At 45.8% G+C, this 18,957-nt stretch overlaps 1 protein-coding gene across 3 annotated transcripts in view; it reads left to right on the top strand.

Annotated features, from left to right (window-relative positions):
* The window catches only part of ALS2CL (ALS2 C-terminal like), a 48,441-nt gene that overhangs the window by 26,165 nt on the left and 3,319 nt on the right, over positions 1-18,957 (top strand). For all 3 annotated transcript variants that reach the window (XM_080383103.1, XM_080383104.1, XM_080383102.1), the window contains exons 8-23: positions 741-817; positions 1,190-1,256; positions 1,984-2,180; positions 4,501-4,566; positions 5,397-5,495; positions 7,139-7,297; positions 8,199-8,310; positions 9,813-9,890; positions 11,391-11,518; positions 12,750-12,923; positions 13,510-13,603; positions 14,181-14,338; positions 15,815-15,883; positions 16,904-17,077; positions 17,932-17,974; positions 18,400-18,461. In XM_080383103.1, coding sequence (XP_080239229.1) covers positions 741-817; positions 1,190-1,256; positions 1,984-2,180; positions 4,501-4,566; positions 5,397-5,495; positions 7,139-7,297; positions 8,199-8,310; positions 9,813-9,890; positions 11,391-11,518; positions 12,750-12,923; positions 13,510-13,603; positions 14,181-14,338; positions 15,815-15,883; positions 16,904-17,077; positions 17,932-17,974; positions 18,400-18,461 — 1,757 coding nt within the window. The remainder of the gene's footprint in view (positions 1-740; positions 818-1,189; positions 1,257-1,983; positions 2,181-4,500; positions 4,567-5,396; positions 5,496-7,138; positions 7,298-8,198; positions 8,311-9,812; positions 9,891-11,390; positions 11,519-12,749; positions 12,924-13,509; positions 13,604-14,180; positions 14,339-15,814; positions 15,884-16,903; positions 17,078-17,931; positions 17,975-18,399; positions 18,462-18,957) is intronic.

An 18,957-nucleotide genomic window follows, 5' to 3' on the forward strand; every position in this document is an offset into this window, starting at 1 on the left:
ATAACTGGTCTGGGATTGAACTGGTTAGCTTGGGTGGCTAGCAGGGCTCTGCTGATGAGAGCTCTGGTGCTGGAAATCTGAACTTTCCACCCTTCCCTGTTCCCCCAAATCTGTTTAGATACATCGCTGATTAACTCACGGTGAACTTCACAGTGCTAGTACCTACACTTGGCCAACTACATCCTTACAGACAGCAGCTCTGTAGTGTGGGCATCTGGACTTTAGACATGGAAGGGAGATATAATATTAAATGCAGTCTTACCGGGTATTTCAACTGTTTTAGTTTCTTCTGTTTGGTGTGCTAGGTCAAAATAGCCACTCTTTACATTTTGTGCTTTTGGGCTGCGATTGGCTGCCTGGAGTCCAAACCCTAGATAGATCACAAGCAAGATTACGGCATACTGGGTGCCAGGGATGCTTTGGGAGTTTGTCATGTAATGGGGAAGAAACTCTTGCAGAGACAAGTGCTGTCTAAGAAGGTCTGTTTCTGTTGGTTGTAGCTATGGCATTATGGCATTATATATACCAACTGTAAGCATTACGCTAAGAACTTTCTTCCTTCTCCTGTGTTTCTTCAGTCTTCAAGGTCTGTCATTGTAGTGTGGGACAGACGTGTGGACCATAAAAGAGGGAATTTACAGTGCTGCGAGTCTTGCTCTGCTGTTCAATGCATTGACTAAGTGGGGGCAATGTGTGATGTTTACACCAATAACAGGAACATCTTCTCCCTTTTATTCCAGGGAAACAGCTTTCAGAGCTTTGATCTGAAGCTTGTGTGGGTAGATGAGAACTGCAGGGAGAAGTCAGCTCCAGGACTGTAAGTGAAAAATTTCCACTTGGAGGTAAAAAAAAATAATTGTACAACTTGATTGCAGAACTGAGAAAATGATTCAAAACTTTGTCCCATCTTTTCCACACAGTGGGATTGGTTCTGGGCTATGGGTAATTGCAGCACTGCCCAGCTGGGATCACAGTAGCTTGGATAGGCATCGCTTGCTTTTGATCGATTTTGATTAAAATGGTTTTGCCTCCAGACCTTGAGAACAAAGATGAGCTGAGTCCCTCTTGAGAAGATAAAACTGACTGCAAAAGCACCACTAGCTTCTGAAAAGGAATGGGAAGAGCAGGAGCTGCTGTTTGACTGAGAAATGTGTTTTTCACAGTCTCTATAATGCCTTCTGCTTCACAGGTATGGACTCCGCATTATAACCCCAGAAGAAACGTTCCTTCTCTCTGCCAAAGACCCACAGATGAAGGTTAGCAGTGGGCAGGGTGTTTCTGTTCTGCCTGAAATCCTGGTTACCCAGTTTTGAAATAGGGGACCGGCACAGAGGGGGTGGCAGCTCTGCGACGGGGGTAAAACGTTGAGTGCTGAGTGGAAGCTGAAATGCCACTTAGCGTCAGGATTTCAGCTTCCAGATCAGAAGACAGATTAGTGCGCTCCGCACCTGCTGAAATGCTGCTGAGGCCTTTCTGCTGTGATTTTTGCTATTTTTTTATTATTTAAAGCAGAATAATAAGCAGTATGGGGTTTGTTGTTTTTTGGTTTTTTTTTAATCTCTCCACTGTCAAGCCAATATTCTATTAGCTGTTGGCCAGAGGTGGCTTGAACAGTTGATGGTAAGTGAAAAACATCCAAATGCTGGACGTGGGTTTGCCCTGGACAGCAGTGCGTGCTGCAGAGCTTGGCAACACAGTCCCATCACCATGGTCCTGTGCCAAGGCCAGTTAGTGGTGGTGAGAGTCGGGCTTAAATGACGTGGAAACATTGTGCATTGGTGCCATATCCAGCTTGCAGGACCCAAGGTAACACCTGCTCTTGATGCTGTAGATGGGCCACAACTCACCAGCCCAGCCAGCTGAATGGCTCAGAACTGATGGGAACCCACCAGCTTCTTGCTGCTTCTCCTGAAGTAGCTCCTGTTGGGAGCTATTACACTTTCTTCACTCGGTAGTCCAGCACTGCTCTTCTTCTGCCCCCAGGCTGTTTGGGAGTGGAAGCTGAACCAGGCTGTCCGCCAGGCACTGAATGGGAAGCGGGATTTCCCATTGTGGGGTGAGACTGGTGAAGGCAGCAAGCCCCCGTCCTGCCGCTTCTTCACCTACGTCTTCAGGCTGGAGGGCAGGTTCAAGAGCGCGTCCTACGAGGGCGAGTGGCAATGGGGAAAGCCGCATGGCAAGTAAGGAGCCTTTTTTCCCCCCCTTTCCTAAGCAAGAGCATGCAAAGATGGCCCTGATGCCTTTGTGTAGCACTGTCTAGATCCAGCAGATGAGCAGCTGGAGGTACAGATGCCACGGAGTGGCTGTGGATATGGGGTGATCCATCCCACACTGAGGGCCTGGGCCACAGGCTCTGGGCTGGTGGTCTCCCAGGGTGTGCTGTCCTCTCTGGTTCCTGCCTCACTTGCTTCCAGAGGGCTCGCTAGTGATGCTGGTTGATGCAGTCAACTACAGAGGCTGCCCCTGATAATGTGGCAATGATCACGCTGAAGGCGCTGCATGGGCTTATGCCTGCAACTAGGACTCAGCCTAAGACATACAATCTCACTGTCATGATAAAAAAAAAAAATCTGATTAAAAGCCTTTCCTTGTAAATGAGAGAAAAACTTTATCCTGTGCTATCAAAATCTATTTTAACATCCTAACTATTATGAAAGGAATTGGGGGAAAAAAAATACAGGCGAGGCTCAAATGCACTTCTTGGGAACATGAGAACTGTTCACTAAATCCAACTGAAGTTTAAGAGTGAGCTCTGCCAAAGGGAATGGTCTGTAAATCAAAGGTTAATTGGTGCCAACCAAAATCTCTTTGACAGAATACAGCACAGTCTCTGGTTTTGTGAAGAAACATGAATCATGACCTACCTCCACAGCCACCAAAATGGGCTGATTTGGAACTTTTATACTTTCTGAGTTTTACACAGTTCACAGTCACTATTGACGGAGAAAGGAAGCGGAGACTTAGCTTGAAAGAGCCTTACAATAATGAGAATATCCAAAATTAAAAGCTTAATCCTGAATCTTATGTGGAAGAGATAGTGCCTTGCCCTGGAACAGGGTTAAAGAGGTGTTTAGAGCAGAGCCGTGCATCTCGGTCCTTCACATCATCCCCACTGTCCTGGTACCTGCACTCCTCGCAGACATCTGACAACCACCGTGCGCAGACACAGAGGGACAAGCATCTCTCCTTGCTTTCCATCTCCTCCTGTCTTAGGGTTGGAGAAATGAGATTAATAAATAGCTCTGCTGCTTCAGATTAAATGATGTGACTGAGGCATCCCAGGAAATTTGCGGCACAACTAAGTGACTTCACGTGCTTTTAATACCTGGGCTTTTAATTGCTTAATTACTAGGCTTTCCTTTCCACTCTTGAAATTACTCTTCTCTGTGACTTGCTGCTAATACAAAGTTACAGAGCAGCAAAGCTGGGCTTGGTGGCTTGTTCACCTCTGAGGGAGAGGCTGGCATGGCAAAGAACAGGAGCAGAAAGCTGCAGCAGTATGAGTCAGGGCTCTTCAGCAAACTCATCTGTATTCATCTGACACTGTTGTGTCCCGGTGCTGATGACCTGGTGTGGGAAAGATACTCCCACTGAGAAGTAGATTAAACCATCACCACAGCTGAAGCAGGCATTCTCTCTGGCTTGCTCTCCTTTGCTAGCATTTGTATTAGCAAAGCAAAAGGAATTCTGTTTTAAATCCACTTAAAACTAATCTGACCACTTCCCTGTAAATAGCAGGAGAAGAGCCTGTCTCCTGTAGGTGTTTAAAGCAACAGCCTCGGTGAAAGTCAAACAAACATGTCATGGTTTTGGCACTGCACCATCTTCTATCGTCTCTGGTTGGGGAATCTGTAGGGAGCTGACTGCGTCTGGGATGACAAAAGAATTAAAACAGTGAGTGGGTGGGGGTGGGGTGGCAGACAGGGAGGGGGATGCATTCACAACCGGCATGGCCATGCAGTAATTTGAGTGTCACATTGACCGTTCCAGTCTCATTTGCACTCTTTACCTTGTGTAATCATTTCTGCAACCCCCACACAACAGAGATGGAAAGATATGATCCCTTTAGGCCAGTGCTTGTCTCTTTTGTTTTCATAGTGCCTGGCACAATGAAGTTCTGGACTGCGGTGTCATTATGCTGTCTATGGGCTGTGCCATGCTGGAACGCTGGCTGGCTTCATCACAGGCTGCACTGCAATTACAAAAGGATCATGTGCAAGGTCCTAAACTGATGACCCAGCAACTCTACGAAATGCTCTTGCAATTAGGGAACTTGGAAGAGGATTCTTCCCTCTCATTCCAGGGCATGAAAACATTATGGTATTAAATCCTTATAGTGCAAACCAGAGTCCCAGAGGTGCCTGGAGAACGTGTGTGTCTGTGTCCCCCAAACAAACGCTTTGATGTTAGCCATTTCTAGGTTGTGCCTTGGCACCCTCTGTTGCAGCCGTGAGTGCTGCTGGCGATCTCCCCTGTGTCAATGCCTGCTTTGAATTGCAGGGGGACACTGAAGTGGCGTGATGGACGTAACCACGTTGGAGATTTCAAAGATGGCTTGGAGCATGGGTAAGCCTTGAAAAACAGGGAGATTCTTGCATTCCAAATAAGCTAAGAAACAGTTCCTCCCAGATGTAGTGACATCTTGTAGGGGGACTCTTTGCTGTTACAGGCCAGGTTATCTGACCTGTTTTAGACACCTGACTTAAGCTTCAGTACATTGTAACCTAGAGCAAGTGGTTCACAGTGACTACAATAAAAGAAGTGTGGGCAGATGACCAGTTCAGATGCAGACATTTCCCTTCAGCTGGATGAATCTGACCTTTGATCTCTAAATCTGGGTGAATTTATTCATATGCAATGCCTTGAAGTTATTTTTAGGTGTCTTAAAAAACTTCTCTTAAATGGGGAGTTTTCAGGGGAAAGAAACTGTACTATGAAATTCAAATGCTATTTTTGTAATTTTTTTTTTTTAAAGTAAAGCTTTTAGATTTCTAATTTCTACAGCAGTTCTAGAATAAGTTAGGTTTTTGAAGGGAAAAAGATATCTCAAATACTTTGTGTCAGGATTAAGAAGACATTTTGTTTGGACCAAAGCAGTTGCTTTGGCAGCCTAACTTGGCCCCTAAATTGGAGAAGTGGTAGAGAGGGGAGAAAACCAACAATGAAAGTAGTTCTGTAGAAGAAGAAAAGAGAAACTACGATTGCAGCTCACAAGGAGATGGATGAGCTCTTCCTTAGACCAAGTCAATTGACACTTGGAAATAACATCAGAGGTAAAGCTGACCCCAACCACGTAAATCAGCTTGGGGAGTCTGGAAAGTCCTTAGTTTTAAACTTCATCCAGTACAACTGAGTGGCCTTTGGCCGTGCTGACCTCTGCCATATGCACCTTGTAGGTTTGGAATATGCCTTGTCCCACGCCAATCTGAAGACCGGTATGACTGTTATAAGTGCCACTGGTATGAGGGCAAGATGAGAGGCTATGGAATCTGTGAGTAAGTAAAACCCAAAGATAACTCTGGGGAAAAAGGGGACTCCACATGTTTAAAGGGTGAAACGTTTGCACCTCAGTGCGGAGGGCTCAGTCACAGTGTAAAACCCAGGGTAACTCAGGCAACAGCTTTTGCTTCGGAGATGGGCAGTATGGCTTCTTGAGAAGCCCTGAGTCTCCTGAGGATTAGAATAGTAAGAGCTGTGACCATTGTAACTACCCGACATAGCATCCTCTGTGCCTTACAGGTGGGGATGTAATTTTGCATTCATGCTGGTGGTTGCAAAGCAGAGAGCGTGTGGTGCACCACCAGTCCTGGACAGACTTGGTGGAACATGCGGCGCTCTCTGTCTCCCCTGGCCACGCTGTCTGAGCTAAATCTTCTGTAGAATAGGCTCGTGAATGGTGGGTGGGATGTTATGATGATCTGGGAGTCATAACTGTTATCCTGAACTGCTGAAGGGGGCTGGTTCCCCCAGCTGCCATTTTTTGCTCACTCAAATTCTGAGCTTAAGCCCAGAGCTTAACTTAAGAAATGGAGCCTGAGGCTTGTTTCCTCTCATTTATTCACCAAAATGCTCTGGTGAGTACAGTGATGGGTACAGCCATTTGCAGACCTGTGTCTCAAAGCACTGCTGGGAGTGCGGATGGAGCCTGCTCTGTAAAGCACTGTATTGTGGGCACATGGTGGTGTCCCAGCCTTACCCACCACCTACTTCCCATGTAGAATGTCAGAAATGGCAGCGGAGGCCTGCTTAGCAGGTTGTAGGTATAAACCATTTCCATTTGCAGCCTGCGGGGTTAAGTGGACAGGGCCAGCTTGGTTGGTTTGTGTAGCAGTGAGCAAAACAGCATCCTCATCTTTGCTTAGGTCAGACATGGCTTGTAGCTAAATGGGCTGGCTAACATGAAGCGTGGACTGCTGGTTGCTACTGCACATACTTAACCTTTGTGCCAAGTGTGGCAGAGGAAAGACCACAGCTTTCCAGCTGCTTACTATGGGATAGGTCATCTTCCTTCCTAAAACCTGCATGTTCTGCTCCTTATGTATGAATTAAACTCAGAGTACAGGACACGCAGAAATCTCTAGGGAACCTGGAGCCAACTGAGTAGCGTTGTGCTAGTGTCTTTGGTGTCAAACAGGAGAGCACGCTGATAATTATAGAAGACAGCTCTGCTTAGTGTAAAGGCTTTCTCTGTTGCAGCAGTGGACATCTGCGGCCCAGCATGGACAGAGCTCAGGGGAGCTCTTCTTAGGGGGATGAGCCCAGGAGAAGGGGTAGGTGGTGACCATAGAATGGTGAAGGCAAATCTGGCTTCCCCCTGGATCTGATCTCCTGCTCTGGATTAACAAGTGGTCACAGTGACCTGGCTGGTGAGAGGTCAAGGATTAAGTGGCCTCTCCCAGGACAATTGCAAGCCTAAGTGCAGTGTCCTTGGATAATGTTGGAAGCTATAGGTGGAGGGACTAGCTCAGGTGATGCACATTCCTAAAAGTGAACAACTACCAGCTCCAGAGCTACCAGTCAAGTATCTGGAATATTTAGCAGGCAGATGAGCCTAATTACTCACTTTCCTGGCTTCCTGCTCCAACAGGAGCTGTCAGGTAGTCACAGTCTTCAATCCTGTCTGTCTGCTGCCCTGCAGGTATGGAAATGATATGGTCTACAAAGGCTACTTCAAAGACAACTTACGTCAAGGGTTTGGGATACTGGAGAAATTCTCAGCTGAGCATCCATTTAAATACACAGGACAGTGGGAAAATGACAAGAAGAATGGATATGGAGTCTGGGAAGACAAAGATAGGTAAAGGTGGCATGGGTCAAAGGTGGCTTTAGGTGTCTGACGGTTTTGTCCCTCTGTTGGCAGGGGTAAAGCCTCAGGTTTTGACGGGGAGACTTGGAGTCGTATTTAACCCCAGCTGGCAGCTAAGCCCCACACAGCTGCTTGCTCACGCCCCCTCGCAGTGGAATGGGGAGAGAACAGAAGAGTAAAAGTGGGTTTTTTTGGTTGGTTGAGATTAAGACAGTTTATTAGGTAAAGCAAAAACCATGCATGCAAGCAAACTAAACCAAGGAATTTATTCACCGCTTCCCACCAGCAGGCAGCTGGGGTTCAGCCATCCCCAGGAGAGCAGGGGTCCATCACCAGTAACGGTTACTTGGGAAGACAGACACCATCACTTTGAACATGCCCTCCTTCCTTCATCTTCCCCCAGCTTTATATGCTAGGCATGACATCATATAGTATGGAACATCCCTTTGGTCAGCTGGGGTCAGCTGTCCCGGCTGTCCCCCCTGCTGACTTGTGCCCCCCAACCTGCTCGCTGGTGGGGTGGAGTGAGGAGCAGAAAAGCCCTTGGCTCTGTGTGAGCACCACTCGGCAATAAATAAAACATCCCTGAATTTTCAACACTGTTTCCAGCAAAAATCCAAAGCATAGCCCCATACTAGCTACCATGAAGAAAATTAATTCTATCCCAGCCCAAACCAGCACACTTGGGGAGGAAGGACGGATGTGTTCAACCTCTGCTGCAAGGCTTGAACTCCTGGGGAAGCATTATATGAACTGAGTTTTTCGCAGTACATCTGCCACTTGTGCTGCATGGAGTGTTGTATCAGGTAAAACTAGCCTCAGTATATCAAATTAACTAAAATCTAAGAAAACAGGGGAAAAAACATAATTTGTTTTTTTTATTGGATTCCAGAGGGGAGAGATACATAGGGACATGGCTCGACGATCACAAACATGGCCAAGGCATTGTAGTAACCCAGTCAGGTGTCTGCTATCAAAGGACATTTCAAGCTGATAAAATGGTGGTAAGTACACATTTTCAGTGGATTCTGTAGATCGGTGGGATGTGGAATTCTCCATCAAAAGCAAGCGTAAGATTTCACTTTGTAATTAATCTTTGAGGGAAAACAGAAAGCAAGAAAACTTAAGCACTGATATTTTACCATAATAATATTTTTGAAGAACAAGACCTAGGTTGAGTCTTCTTCTTATCACCTTCCTGAGGTCCAGCTAAGGACCAGGTGTAAGACTGGTCATTTCTCCTTACTCATGCTAAGACACCTTATAGGTCTGGCTGTTTGGCTGACCGTTAGGTCACAATTACAGCCAAGAACTCATATGTAAAGTACTGCACAGTTATATAAGATACTACATCTATCTTAAAGATCATTAAGACTTTACTTTTCCAATGTGAGCTTACCTATGACAAGTTGGCTGTCCAGTTCATTGAAGGTTTAGATGTTGGTGGGGAAAGCAAAAAGGATTGGCATCGCTAGACCTGGCTTGGAAATAAAAGCATTTCTTCTCATGAAAAATACGCGCTTAAAAAAACAAACAACCCCTTCCCCTCTCACCAAACTAGGGCAAAATGTTTAGCATGGAAACTTTGTCAGAATGCCTTTCCATAAAACCTCCATCTGCGGGGAACCAAAATAAAGCTGCCTTTTGGTTTGCCAGCTGCCAGAGGTTCCTTTAACTTCACAAGGCTTCCAGGTGGGGAGCAGTCACTTTGGTTTTCCTAGTGGAAAATTGGTATGGCCAAGAAGCTTCCCTTGGAAACCTTTTATTTTTGCCAGAAAGGGCACTTTCCATCAAGAAAACCATTCCAGCGGAAAATGTGTTACAGCTCTAAAAGTGACCACATTTTCTGGCTGGTACGGGTACGTATGAACCTTTGGGCCCAAACCACGGGCTAAACCCCAAGAATCTTTCCCAATTGGTGTAGATGATCCTGTGTCTGTTCCGCATCTTAGTGCTCCTTCTCTGAAATGTGTGCTGCTGTAAGCAGCCTTGGGAGCTGGGAGGTAATGGAACGAGTCATTTAATGAATGCTGTAGGAGCAGCTCATTAAAGCCCCGTTGACTGCACAGCAAGGGACAAAGCTAATTCTACATAGCAGCTGCCTTTGTCATTTTTCTTAATCGTGTTGCAAAGTGACACAATTGGCTGCGGTCACCTAAAGGTCATAGGATTAGGAGGACCATGAGTTTGACCCGTATGACAGTTCTTGGTGATAGTTCCTAGAACAGGAGCCTGCCTTTTGTTCCTTCTTCTAAGGAAATGAATGACTAGGACTGCTGCAAACCTCCTGAGCACCCAGGAATCCTCTGTGCAGTGACACATAACGGGTTATCTCTGGGGCACCTCCCTGCTTTGCTCTTGAGCATTGCGATGATATATTGGGCTTTCAAAAAGGTTCTCAGAATCTGCAGCCTATAAATAGTCCAAGCCAGTGGCTGTTTCTAAATGAATTTGAGCAGATAGAAAGTTAATGCCTTGAATTCACTGCTTCTGCTTTCAAATGAAGGGTTCTGGGATTCTGCTCTTGGAAGATGACTCAGTCTATGAAGGGAACTTCACGGAAGATCTAACATTTGTCGGAAAGGTGAGCACTTCCTTCATCTCAGCCTTTCTATACAGTTGTTTGCTTTACAGAAGGGCTGCTGGATTAATCTTCAAAGTTCACACCCTCCCACTCCACTTCCCTTAGGCCCTCAGAAAATAACGTTTTCCTGCTTTTTGTGTTTTATTTTTTTTTTTTCTATTGTCACTCTCATTCACAGAAGGAAGGCTGCAGCTGAGAGACTTCAAGTAGCTGGGGGCTTTGTGCATTGTTTTGGTTTTTACTGTTTACATTGAGCATTTTTTAATTATTTTTTTATTTTTTGTGGGGCATTTTTGGCTGTGCTTCTCAGCTGCAGTTGGGATGCTTTAATGTTCTTAGAATAAATGTTTCAGCCTTTGTAGTGGTTGGGAACACAGGAAATGATGTATAAACCAGATGGAGTTGCAGTACCAGCACTGCACTAATATAACCAAGATGTTAACACAGCTGAGCAATTTTGGAAGCTTAATTTTACAATCTGGACACTGCACTGACACATTCAACATTTTGTGGTTGATCTTTAACAGAGATATCTGGTCAAAGTGTTCATAAAGTGCCCCATTGCAGGGAAAACTAGTCCTCCAGCTCGTTACAGAAATCCGTGATGAGTCCGAGAGGAAGTGTGTGGTTTTATCAGGCTGAGGGGATGTCAAAATAGACAATTGGTAATGATTGCGAATGAGCCCTGTCATTTACTGACTTGTCATGGGAGGAAGAGTTTGTCATCATCGTTTTCAGCCAGAAGACTTGGGATGGGTTTTGCAGAGGCTGATTATAGTGCTTAGATATTTCTTCCTCCAAAATTAATATTTAGTTTTAGTGGTTAGTCTAGAAAAATCTGTTCTTTATCTAGAGATGGAGTGCCTCCTGCCATTAGCAATGAGGATTTCAGGCTCGTATTCAAAGCCAGACTAGTTACGATATTGTTTAGCTTTGGCTTTGATTTAGTTAAACCCTTTAATTTTGAGTCAAGCTACTGCATGTCTTCTGTATTTGCCTCAGAGAGTTTAAGGTTTGTCTTGGTAGCAGCAAACATTTTGAAAGCATTTATGGTGAAGATCATATGATTCCCCCTACCTGTGAGGCCAAACTTGCTTGTGGTTTTAACAAGCAGAGGAAAAACAGAGGAGAAATTGAAGTTTCATGTGTTCGCTCTAGGTTAGAAATAACTGTCAGATTTCAGCCAGAAGATTTTATAACTCAGAGAAGATACTGCATATTTGTAAAGTATAATGCAAATGCTTTACTCGGCAATTGTGGCAGTCTTTCCCCTCCAGAATCCTGGATGTCACCCAACAGCAAGGGCTGTCTGCAGTGACTGCCACCACAACGGCTCTGTGGCTTTGGATGCTGAGGGTGTGCACCTCTGTGATGGAAGTTGTTCTGAGTCGCCATTTCGGGAGCTGGCTCTGTTGAAAAGAGAATTTGAGATCGTGGTCCAGCTTGTTTCCTCTCCCTAATGAGATCTTGGCAGAACAACCCTTTATTTCTCTGTTGCAGGGAAAGCTGTCATTTGCCAATGGCTTCATTTTGGAGGGAACCTTCACTAACAAATCAGGCCAGGGCCTCCAGACGCACGGCATCCTGAACACGTCGAGCGAGCAGCTGGAAGACAGGATAACCAAAGCGTGAGCAACAAGAGCTGACTTCTCGGCGCATAGCGTGTGTTTTGACTCTACCTAGAGGGGTACTGGCTCAGTCCCTACAGGGATTAAGGCAGTCCTTGCTGAAAAAGTGGATCTAAAACTGGTCTATATGCAAGGGTAGAAGGAGGAAAGGAGAGCAGTTTGTTATATAACATTAATGCCACATAAGAAGCAGGAAAACAGATGTTCTACTCCCATTCTGCCACCATCTACCCAGAGATACTCCCATCCTCAGACTGGAGAGATTTTTGAAGGCTTAACATTTTCAGTGATTTGTGCATGTGCACGCACACACACACATTTCTGTGTATACACGCAGACCGGTGTGAAGCTGTACAGGCAAAGCTGGGCTGCTGAAATGCATCACTTGCTGCATTCCTGTCCCTCTGTGCTACTGCAGGAATACTACCAGCTGATACTGTAGAGGTAGGAAAGCTACCAAGAAGTGATGCAAGGTGCACGAAGCTCTGAAAAGCTTGAGCTGGAGCTATGTGGAGGAAGGCTGTGGAGCCAGGACCAGAGCTTCACGGGGTGCTGACGCTGCTTTGGCAGGCAATGGTTCAAACGCAGGGCAGGAGTACCTGATCTAAAGCTATGAGGCCACATCCTCTGCTATAGACTCTTATCCTCGGGGGTTAACCTTGCAAAGAAAGGGATGCTGTGGCTGCCAGGCCGGAGGATCTGTGTTCAGCCAGTTTGACCCAAATGAGGCAGTCCCAGTGGGAAAGGCAGCTGCCTGTCCTCTGAGGGCAATTCCTCTTGCAAAACCCAGTTCAATTAATTTCCAGTCCATCAGAGTATCTTGCTGCAGAAACAGCTCCTGTGTTTTTCAGACAGCAATAGCTACTGGTGGTGGTTGCTCAAGTGTCTTCTTGCTATCAGTCTCTTCCGCAGGCTTTCAGTTCAAATAAATAGTCTGTATTTAGAAACATCCATGAATGGAGCAGAAAGCTTGTGATAGTTCACCAGCAAATATTGAGATTATTGATGTTCCATGCACCAGGAGTTTTTCTTCACCCAAAGTACCTCGTCGTCAGGACAACAGACTTGAGTTGCTTTTCATTGAATTACCAGTTAGGCAGTGCCATCTTCCTCTGCTCCCACAGTTCTTATGTTACTATCTGATTCCGGACAGCCTTCCGTATTTGAAGGTGAAGTCTGAAATAATTGAGGAGGGATGCAGAAAAGCCTAGTGCCATGTTATGTTTTGCAGTCAGTTGGGCCTTGAGGAGTTCCCAGTGGAGAAGAGATGGAAAGGAATCTATGACCAGTTCCTGGAGTTCATTCATTCTGGCTGCAAGGAAGAAACAGAGGAGTCTTTCACAGGGTTCCACATACAAACAAGCAAGGAGCTGCGGAAATCTCAGGAATACCTCTTCTGCCAAAGGTATGAGTACTGCATGCCCTCACTGCAACAGAGGAGGACAGTTGTGTGGAGAGGATGGTGGTTTATGCTAGGGTGTGCTACGTGATAAGTTAATAACCCAAGCATTATACAATTGTTCCTGCTTGTGAGGCAAGAGGATGAATTTTAAGCCTGAATTTAAGGTTGTGCTGTTGAAACGGATTCTTATCAGTGAAAATTTGAATGGGATTAATTTGATTAAACGTAAGCACCTACTTGTGACCCAGTCCTCGCTGGCTGCTCTTGTATTTGAGGGAAACCTAGCTGACTTCATCAGCTGATGCAGAGCAAACTCACCTCCCCTTAAGAAAGTATCTAAAATAGGTCAGAGAAGTATATGGCATGTGCAGGATGCAACCCAGGCCAGTTGTAAAGGGAGCCGAAGGTGATGAATTTAGATAGTCATAGGTGTTGTGAGCCAGTGGAACAGTTCGATTGAAAAGGGTAAAGAAAAATTCATTTGTTCTAATAGCCTTATTGTCCCCTTGGAATCTACTGGCAATACCAATTTGGATTTATCCCAGTGCTTTGTTGTGTAGTTTTCCGTCTTCACCTCTCATCTTTTCAGAGGGACTGAGGATGTATCCTGGAGGAGAGAAGATATTCTTGAAGAGCTTGCCCAGCACCAGGGACTGGAGTCACTGCACAGTTATTTAGAGAAGGTAAAGTTTAAAACCACAGTGATCCATGTCTGTCCACCAGACACAGTTACAGGTGGTAGTAACTTTCTGTCAGCACATATAACATTGCCAGTGACTTCGAGAGCCTTCTGTAAATTATGTGTGAATGCCTATGCTTGTGAAGAAGACTGTTATCCTTCACACTTTTTGGACACTCATTTTGTGTACAGTTGTACAGGCCAGGAAGTAATAATTTGGCTCACTCTTGGTTCTCAAGCTGTGTCAGGGAATAACCAGCCGCTGGAGATGATTAAGAAACTCCCATGCACTCTCAGTGGTTGTTTTTCACTCAGCCAGCCTTCCCCTGAAGCACCCTTTGCTCTTTCTCTCTAAATATCACAGGGAAATCTCTTCACAACAGCAATTCTACCAAGCATATTTCTGCTCGATCCCGGGAGGAGAATGGGCTTGTGGCAGCAAAAATAGACAAAAGTTATAGTTGATTACCTCTAGGCTTGTTCTCCTTTGCTGACAAGAGAAGGTTGGGTGGCCATTCAGTATTATCCTCTACTAATGGCAAGGGCTGGCTTGTAAAATTTAATTTTCCTCTATCATGCAGGCATTGAAGTCTTCCCTGCACCCACTGGGAAAGCTGCTGAAGGCCTTGACGATAGCTTTTCAGGCAACATATTCTGGGATTGGGGCCAACAGACACCTGCTGACTATGGCACAAGAGGAAGTCAAGTACTATGCAAAGAAAATATGGGAGTTTTACCAGTAAGTGAAGCATGCTGAGTCCTTCCAGTGGGTCTGGGCATAGAGGGCTTGTGGAGTAGATCATCAGGATCACTTGTAAGGTGACGGGGCTGCTTTATTTCACACCATATTGCTTGACACAGTTACTTCAGAATGGTGCCAGATAGTTATTTGCAGTAACTGAGGTCATACGGACCTAGAAAACCTTTACTATGCCCACTGCTCAGTACCTGACCCAGGGGCTGTAATGTGATGGAGTCTCACTGAGTTATGGCAGCTCAAGGAGCTGTTGCCCGTAATAAGACTTCATTTGGGCAAGCACAAATATGAACAAGAAACCTCACTAAGTAACGAAGACAGCAAAGTACATCAGAGCACACAACAATGGTGTTTGATATCCATGTTTGAATGAAAAACAGTTTGAGTTTAATATCTCAGCTCCACCGGAGTCGAGGCTGTGCAGTGTGAGTGCATTGCTGAGGCTCGGCTGCTGTGGGTAGTGACTCTAAACCAAGGTGGTTTGCTTGTGTGGTTGTGCCTGTGGATAAACAAGGACGAGATCAAGGCGTGATTGGGGTCCTGTTGCTGTTTGGATAGTTTAAGAGAAGATGCCCCAGTAGGCAGAGGTGGGGAATCTGCCCCTAGCTGCACTGAGGGTGCCTTAACAATAAGAGGTTGGATAAAAGCTCTGCTATTATCAGTGTAGCCTTGTATGCTCGAGGAAGGCTGCCAGCTCTATGGCGAGAGGTTTGTCTGTCCCAGAGAAGTCTGAGAACAGCAGCAGAGCTGATGGGAACGAGTCAGATTTGATTCAGTTCATCAGAGCTTTGTCCATGAACAGGACAACGGGGCTGACAACCTGAGCGTTGGTTCACGTAAAGGTTCTGAGCTCAGCGCACACCTTGGAAAGCTGCTTCATGTCTCCAGACCTTTCACATGCAGGGTGGGGAGGGAGACCCCCCTCACTCTGCTGCGCCTCTGGCTCGGTTTCCTAGGCTGATACTTCTACACCAAAAAAAAAAAAAAAGGCAACGTCTCCCTAATCCCCATGTTAAGATTATGAAATTTTGGCTTGGAAATATCAAGACAAACTCGAGCTACTTTTCAGAGTATAAACATCCTCTAATGTTCATAGATGAATGAGAGAATTGGTTGGTGTGACAGGTCCTGAAACCTCATGTCCCTTGAGTGAGAATACAAGGAGGTGGTGTTCAATGCAGACCACAGTTAGGATCTCCAGAGTTACCACCCTAATCTTCAGAAGCTATAGAGATTTTTGAAACATTTATTCATTCCTGGCACCTTCTGCTCGTAATGGAGAAAGCCCTCAGACAGCAAAACTCGAACATCAGCACAACAGCAGCAATTATTACGGAGAGCTTTACTAACATCACACTTGATGGTGGGACAGCTGAGCTCCCCACTTGAGAATAACAAATTACCTTAAGAAAAAAAAAGGAGGGAGGGAACTAAAGCTTGGTTCTGCTGCTCTTTTAGGGGTTTGCTCCATTTGGCACTGGAACAGAAAGGCCAACTACCTGCAAAGTGTGTGGATGGAGATACGAGGTATGTGTCACCACTAGTTTAATTTTAAGCTGCCAGGACATACGGTGTGTCTTCTAAAACACATTAAGTGCTGAACTGATTGTATTTTCTGTGTGAGTCAGGTTCAGCGCCCACACTTCTCCAAGCACAAACCTTTCAGTAGTTCTGCTTGAAGCATGAGAGCAACTTCTTCTGATCATGTTCTGTAGCAGAATCAAGCGATGAGTTGGAGGTGTGTGTGGTGCACGGCCTTGTGAGATTACTCACACCAGCTACTGTGCAGTAGCATGGTTGTGTGTGAGAGAGCGGTCCCAGGACTACCACCTGCTTTGCATGAGTCACAGGAACTTGTTCATTGCGGGGAAGGTGACTTCCATGCCAGCACTGAGAGAAAGGCAGGCCTGGAAACAGGGAGTACAGTGTGGGAAATGTAGAAGACATGTGGGTGGTAGAAGACATGATGTTCCTAGAAATAAGAAGGTAGGAATTATTGTGGGATCCCAGGTTTAGGGTTTTTTGGGGGTGGGAAGAAGCATCTTTGCTCAGCTGTCCCTGTTTGGTCTGGATTTTTTTTTGCTGTGATCTGCAGCAATCCCCACATGGGCTGAATGAAGCCAAGAGGTTGGTGGAATGGTAAGCAGCTGGAAAAGGGGTTTAGCTGAATTTATTTGGTCTTTGTCCCGTAAGAAATAACAAGTGGTCTGCTGAAACAGTGCAGAAAGATCAGCTGGAGATCAGTCTCTGATGCTCCTGGTTTCTTGCAGTGACCAAGGAGAACTTGTGGAGAAACAGTACCCTGTCCTGTCCTACAGCGTAAGATGCACTTGCATCTTCAGCTTGTGGGCACATGCATGAGTGTTATATAGGTCACTACTGCCCAGCCGTGACATTGAACTCAGATGTGGGGGAAGGAGGGGGGAACAAGGAGAACACCTTGCAGCCTCAGGAGCTGCCTCTTCCATTCTGTGCTGTGGGGCTCTCAGGCACCTCAGGGGATGTAGGTCTCACTGTAGGACTCCGCTTTGCTTTGCTCTGCCATAGTGACCAGAACGCCCGCAGTGTGGTCCTGCCGCTGATCTTGCCCTGCTTCTACCCCGAGCTTTTCATGCTCTACATGCTCTATCATGAAAGAGAAGATGACCTCTACTGCCAAGGCATTGTGGACCTAAGTCTGTTTCCTGACATCAAGCTGCTCGAGTTTCTGGATGTGCAGAAGTAAGTGACATTTTTTTTCATCCCAGCATGTAACCCCATGACCCCAGCTCGGAAGGTGGCAGCCAGGGAGAGCTCTGGTGGCACAGGACACACACCCTGCTCCTGGGTCCACCACTGGCTGTAGCACTGCAGTTTTTCCTAGTCTGCCAAACGAAGTCCTGTGGTGGAGTGCCTGCAACACTGTCTGGGAGGACAACATTGACTAGTGGAGAGCTGCTATTATCTATACTAATTTTCATTTTTGTGTAGCAAAAATCTTGTTTTCTAGCTCAGCACGCAAATGGTTTGCTCCAACTTGGGATCAATCAGATAGTTTATAAATGTGTCTTGGAAAGGGCTACAGTCCATCCAATGTACCTGCTCTAACAATGTAGCCACGCAGTCTCAAGTCAGGGGAAAGGCTGTGGAGCCAGATGTTTCCTTCATCCATTCCTGCAGCTAGATCCATCTTTGGAAGTGATATGTGAGGACCAATGATTAGAACTCAAGAGGCATGTGAGCTTTTCCAGCACAGCGTCATCTGAAGCTGAAGGACTTAAGCAGGTTGGAAGGAGACCCAGTCTCAACTGGGCAATTTGATTCAGTCTAGACTCAGTGAGAGGAACTGAAAGTGCCAAAACTCTCCATTGATTGTTACAGGAGCATCTGTGAGTAAAATGAACGCTACACTCAGGTTAATGACCCTAAGCAATTAGTTCTACCTGTGGCACTGTATGAAGAGGAGTGAACTCAGCCTTATGCACCTACAAGACTAGCATCACCTTCAACAAAGAGATAAAAACAATCAAAACTTAGGTGGGAGTTAAGATGTGGACATCTGCTTTCTAAATCTCCTCTCTGTGATCTCCTTTCAGACACCTCTGGCCTCTGAAAGATCTCACACTGACAACCAACCAGGTAAGAACACTCAGAGCTAGCTTTGGTGTGCCAGCGAGATGGCACTGGGGCTACACGTTGGTGCTGGCTAATGATGGAGTGTCACCTCAGTAACCACAGGGCAGACTGCACTCAGAAATCAGAACCTAATGACACATGTTGATTAGTTATGATCTGTAGCTACTGCACGTGAATTTCCACGGATAGGAATATGAGGTCTGCATAGGATTGCTTTGTAATGCTCTGCTCTGTTTCAAGGTCATCTGTGTTCAGAGTGGCACTGTAGACATCCAAGTGTGTTCAGAGGGGCACTGTCTACAACAGCTTTATTTTGCCTTCCTTTATGGGCAGCAAACATGCTTATTTTGGGTCCAGCGCTGAGGAGCCATGTGGTGCCTCTCAGAGAGATGCTCTTGCAGAGGCACAGCTCCTTGTCTCCCTTTCAGAGGCGGTCCCTTATCAAAGACAAGTGTTTCCTGTCTGCCACCGAGTGTCTGCAGAAACTGATGTAAGTTACTGTCCACAACCTCTGACTGACAACCATGGTTTTTCTGTTTTCTGGGAGATGCCATAAATTTACACCTGTTTGCAAAAGCATTTCTGGGTCAGCCTGCAAGATTATTTAAAGAAAAGTGGGTTTTTTTGGTGATATTTCTGTTTAAAAGAAATAGTAACTTCTACAGAATCCCCCCCCTCCAAAAAAAAGTAATAATGAAGACAGCATCAATTGTGTGTAAACAAAACCCTCCCCTGGCTAATATCTCCCCTTAATTTCACAGAGATATTCCTACACAACATCTGACTTTGATGAAATGGAGTTCACTCAGCTTGGTTTATTGGCTTGAAGTCCAGCCTAGGGGATGGTGTTGCAGTGACAAGTGGGAAGTTAAAGGGGAGCAGGGAAGTGTTGTGGGATCCATCAGACAGGAGCTATCAGGTCCCTAAGTAAAGTAGTCCGGGTGAGAATCAATGTGGCTTCTCCTCTGAGGAAGGCAGCACAGGCT

The sequence above is a fragment of the Falco punctatus genome (assembly GCF_963210335.1).
Source record: "Falco punctatus genome assembly, chromosome: 4".
In the NCBI taxonomy this organism is placed as follows: Eukaryota; Metazoa; Chordata; class Aves; order Falconiformes; family Falconidae; genus Falco; species Falco punctatus.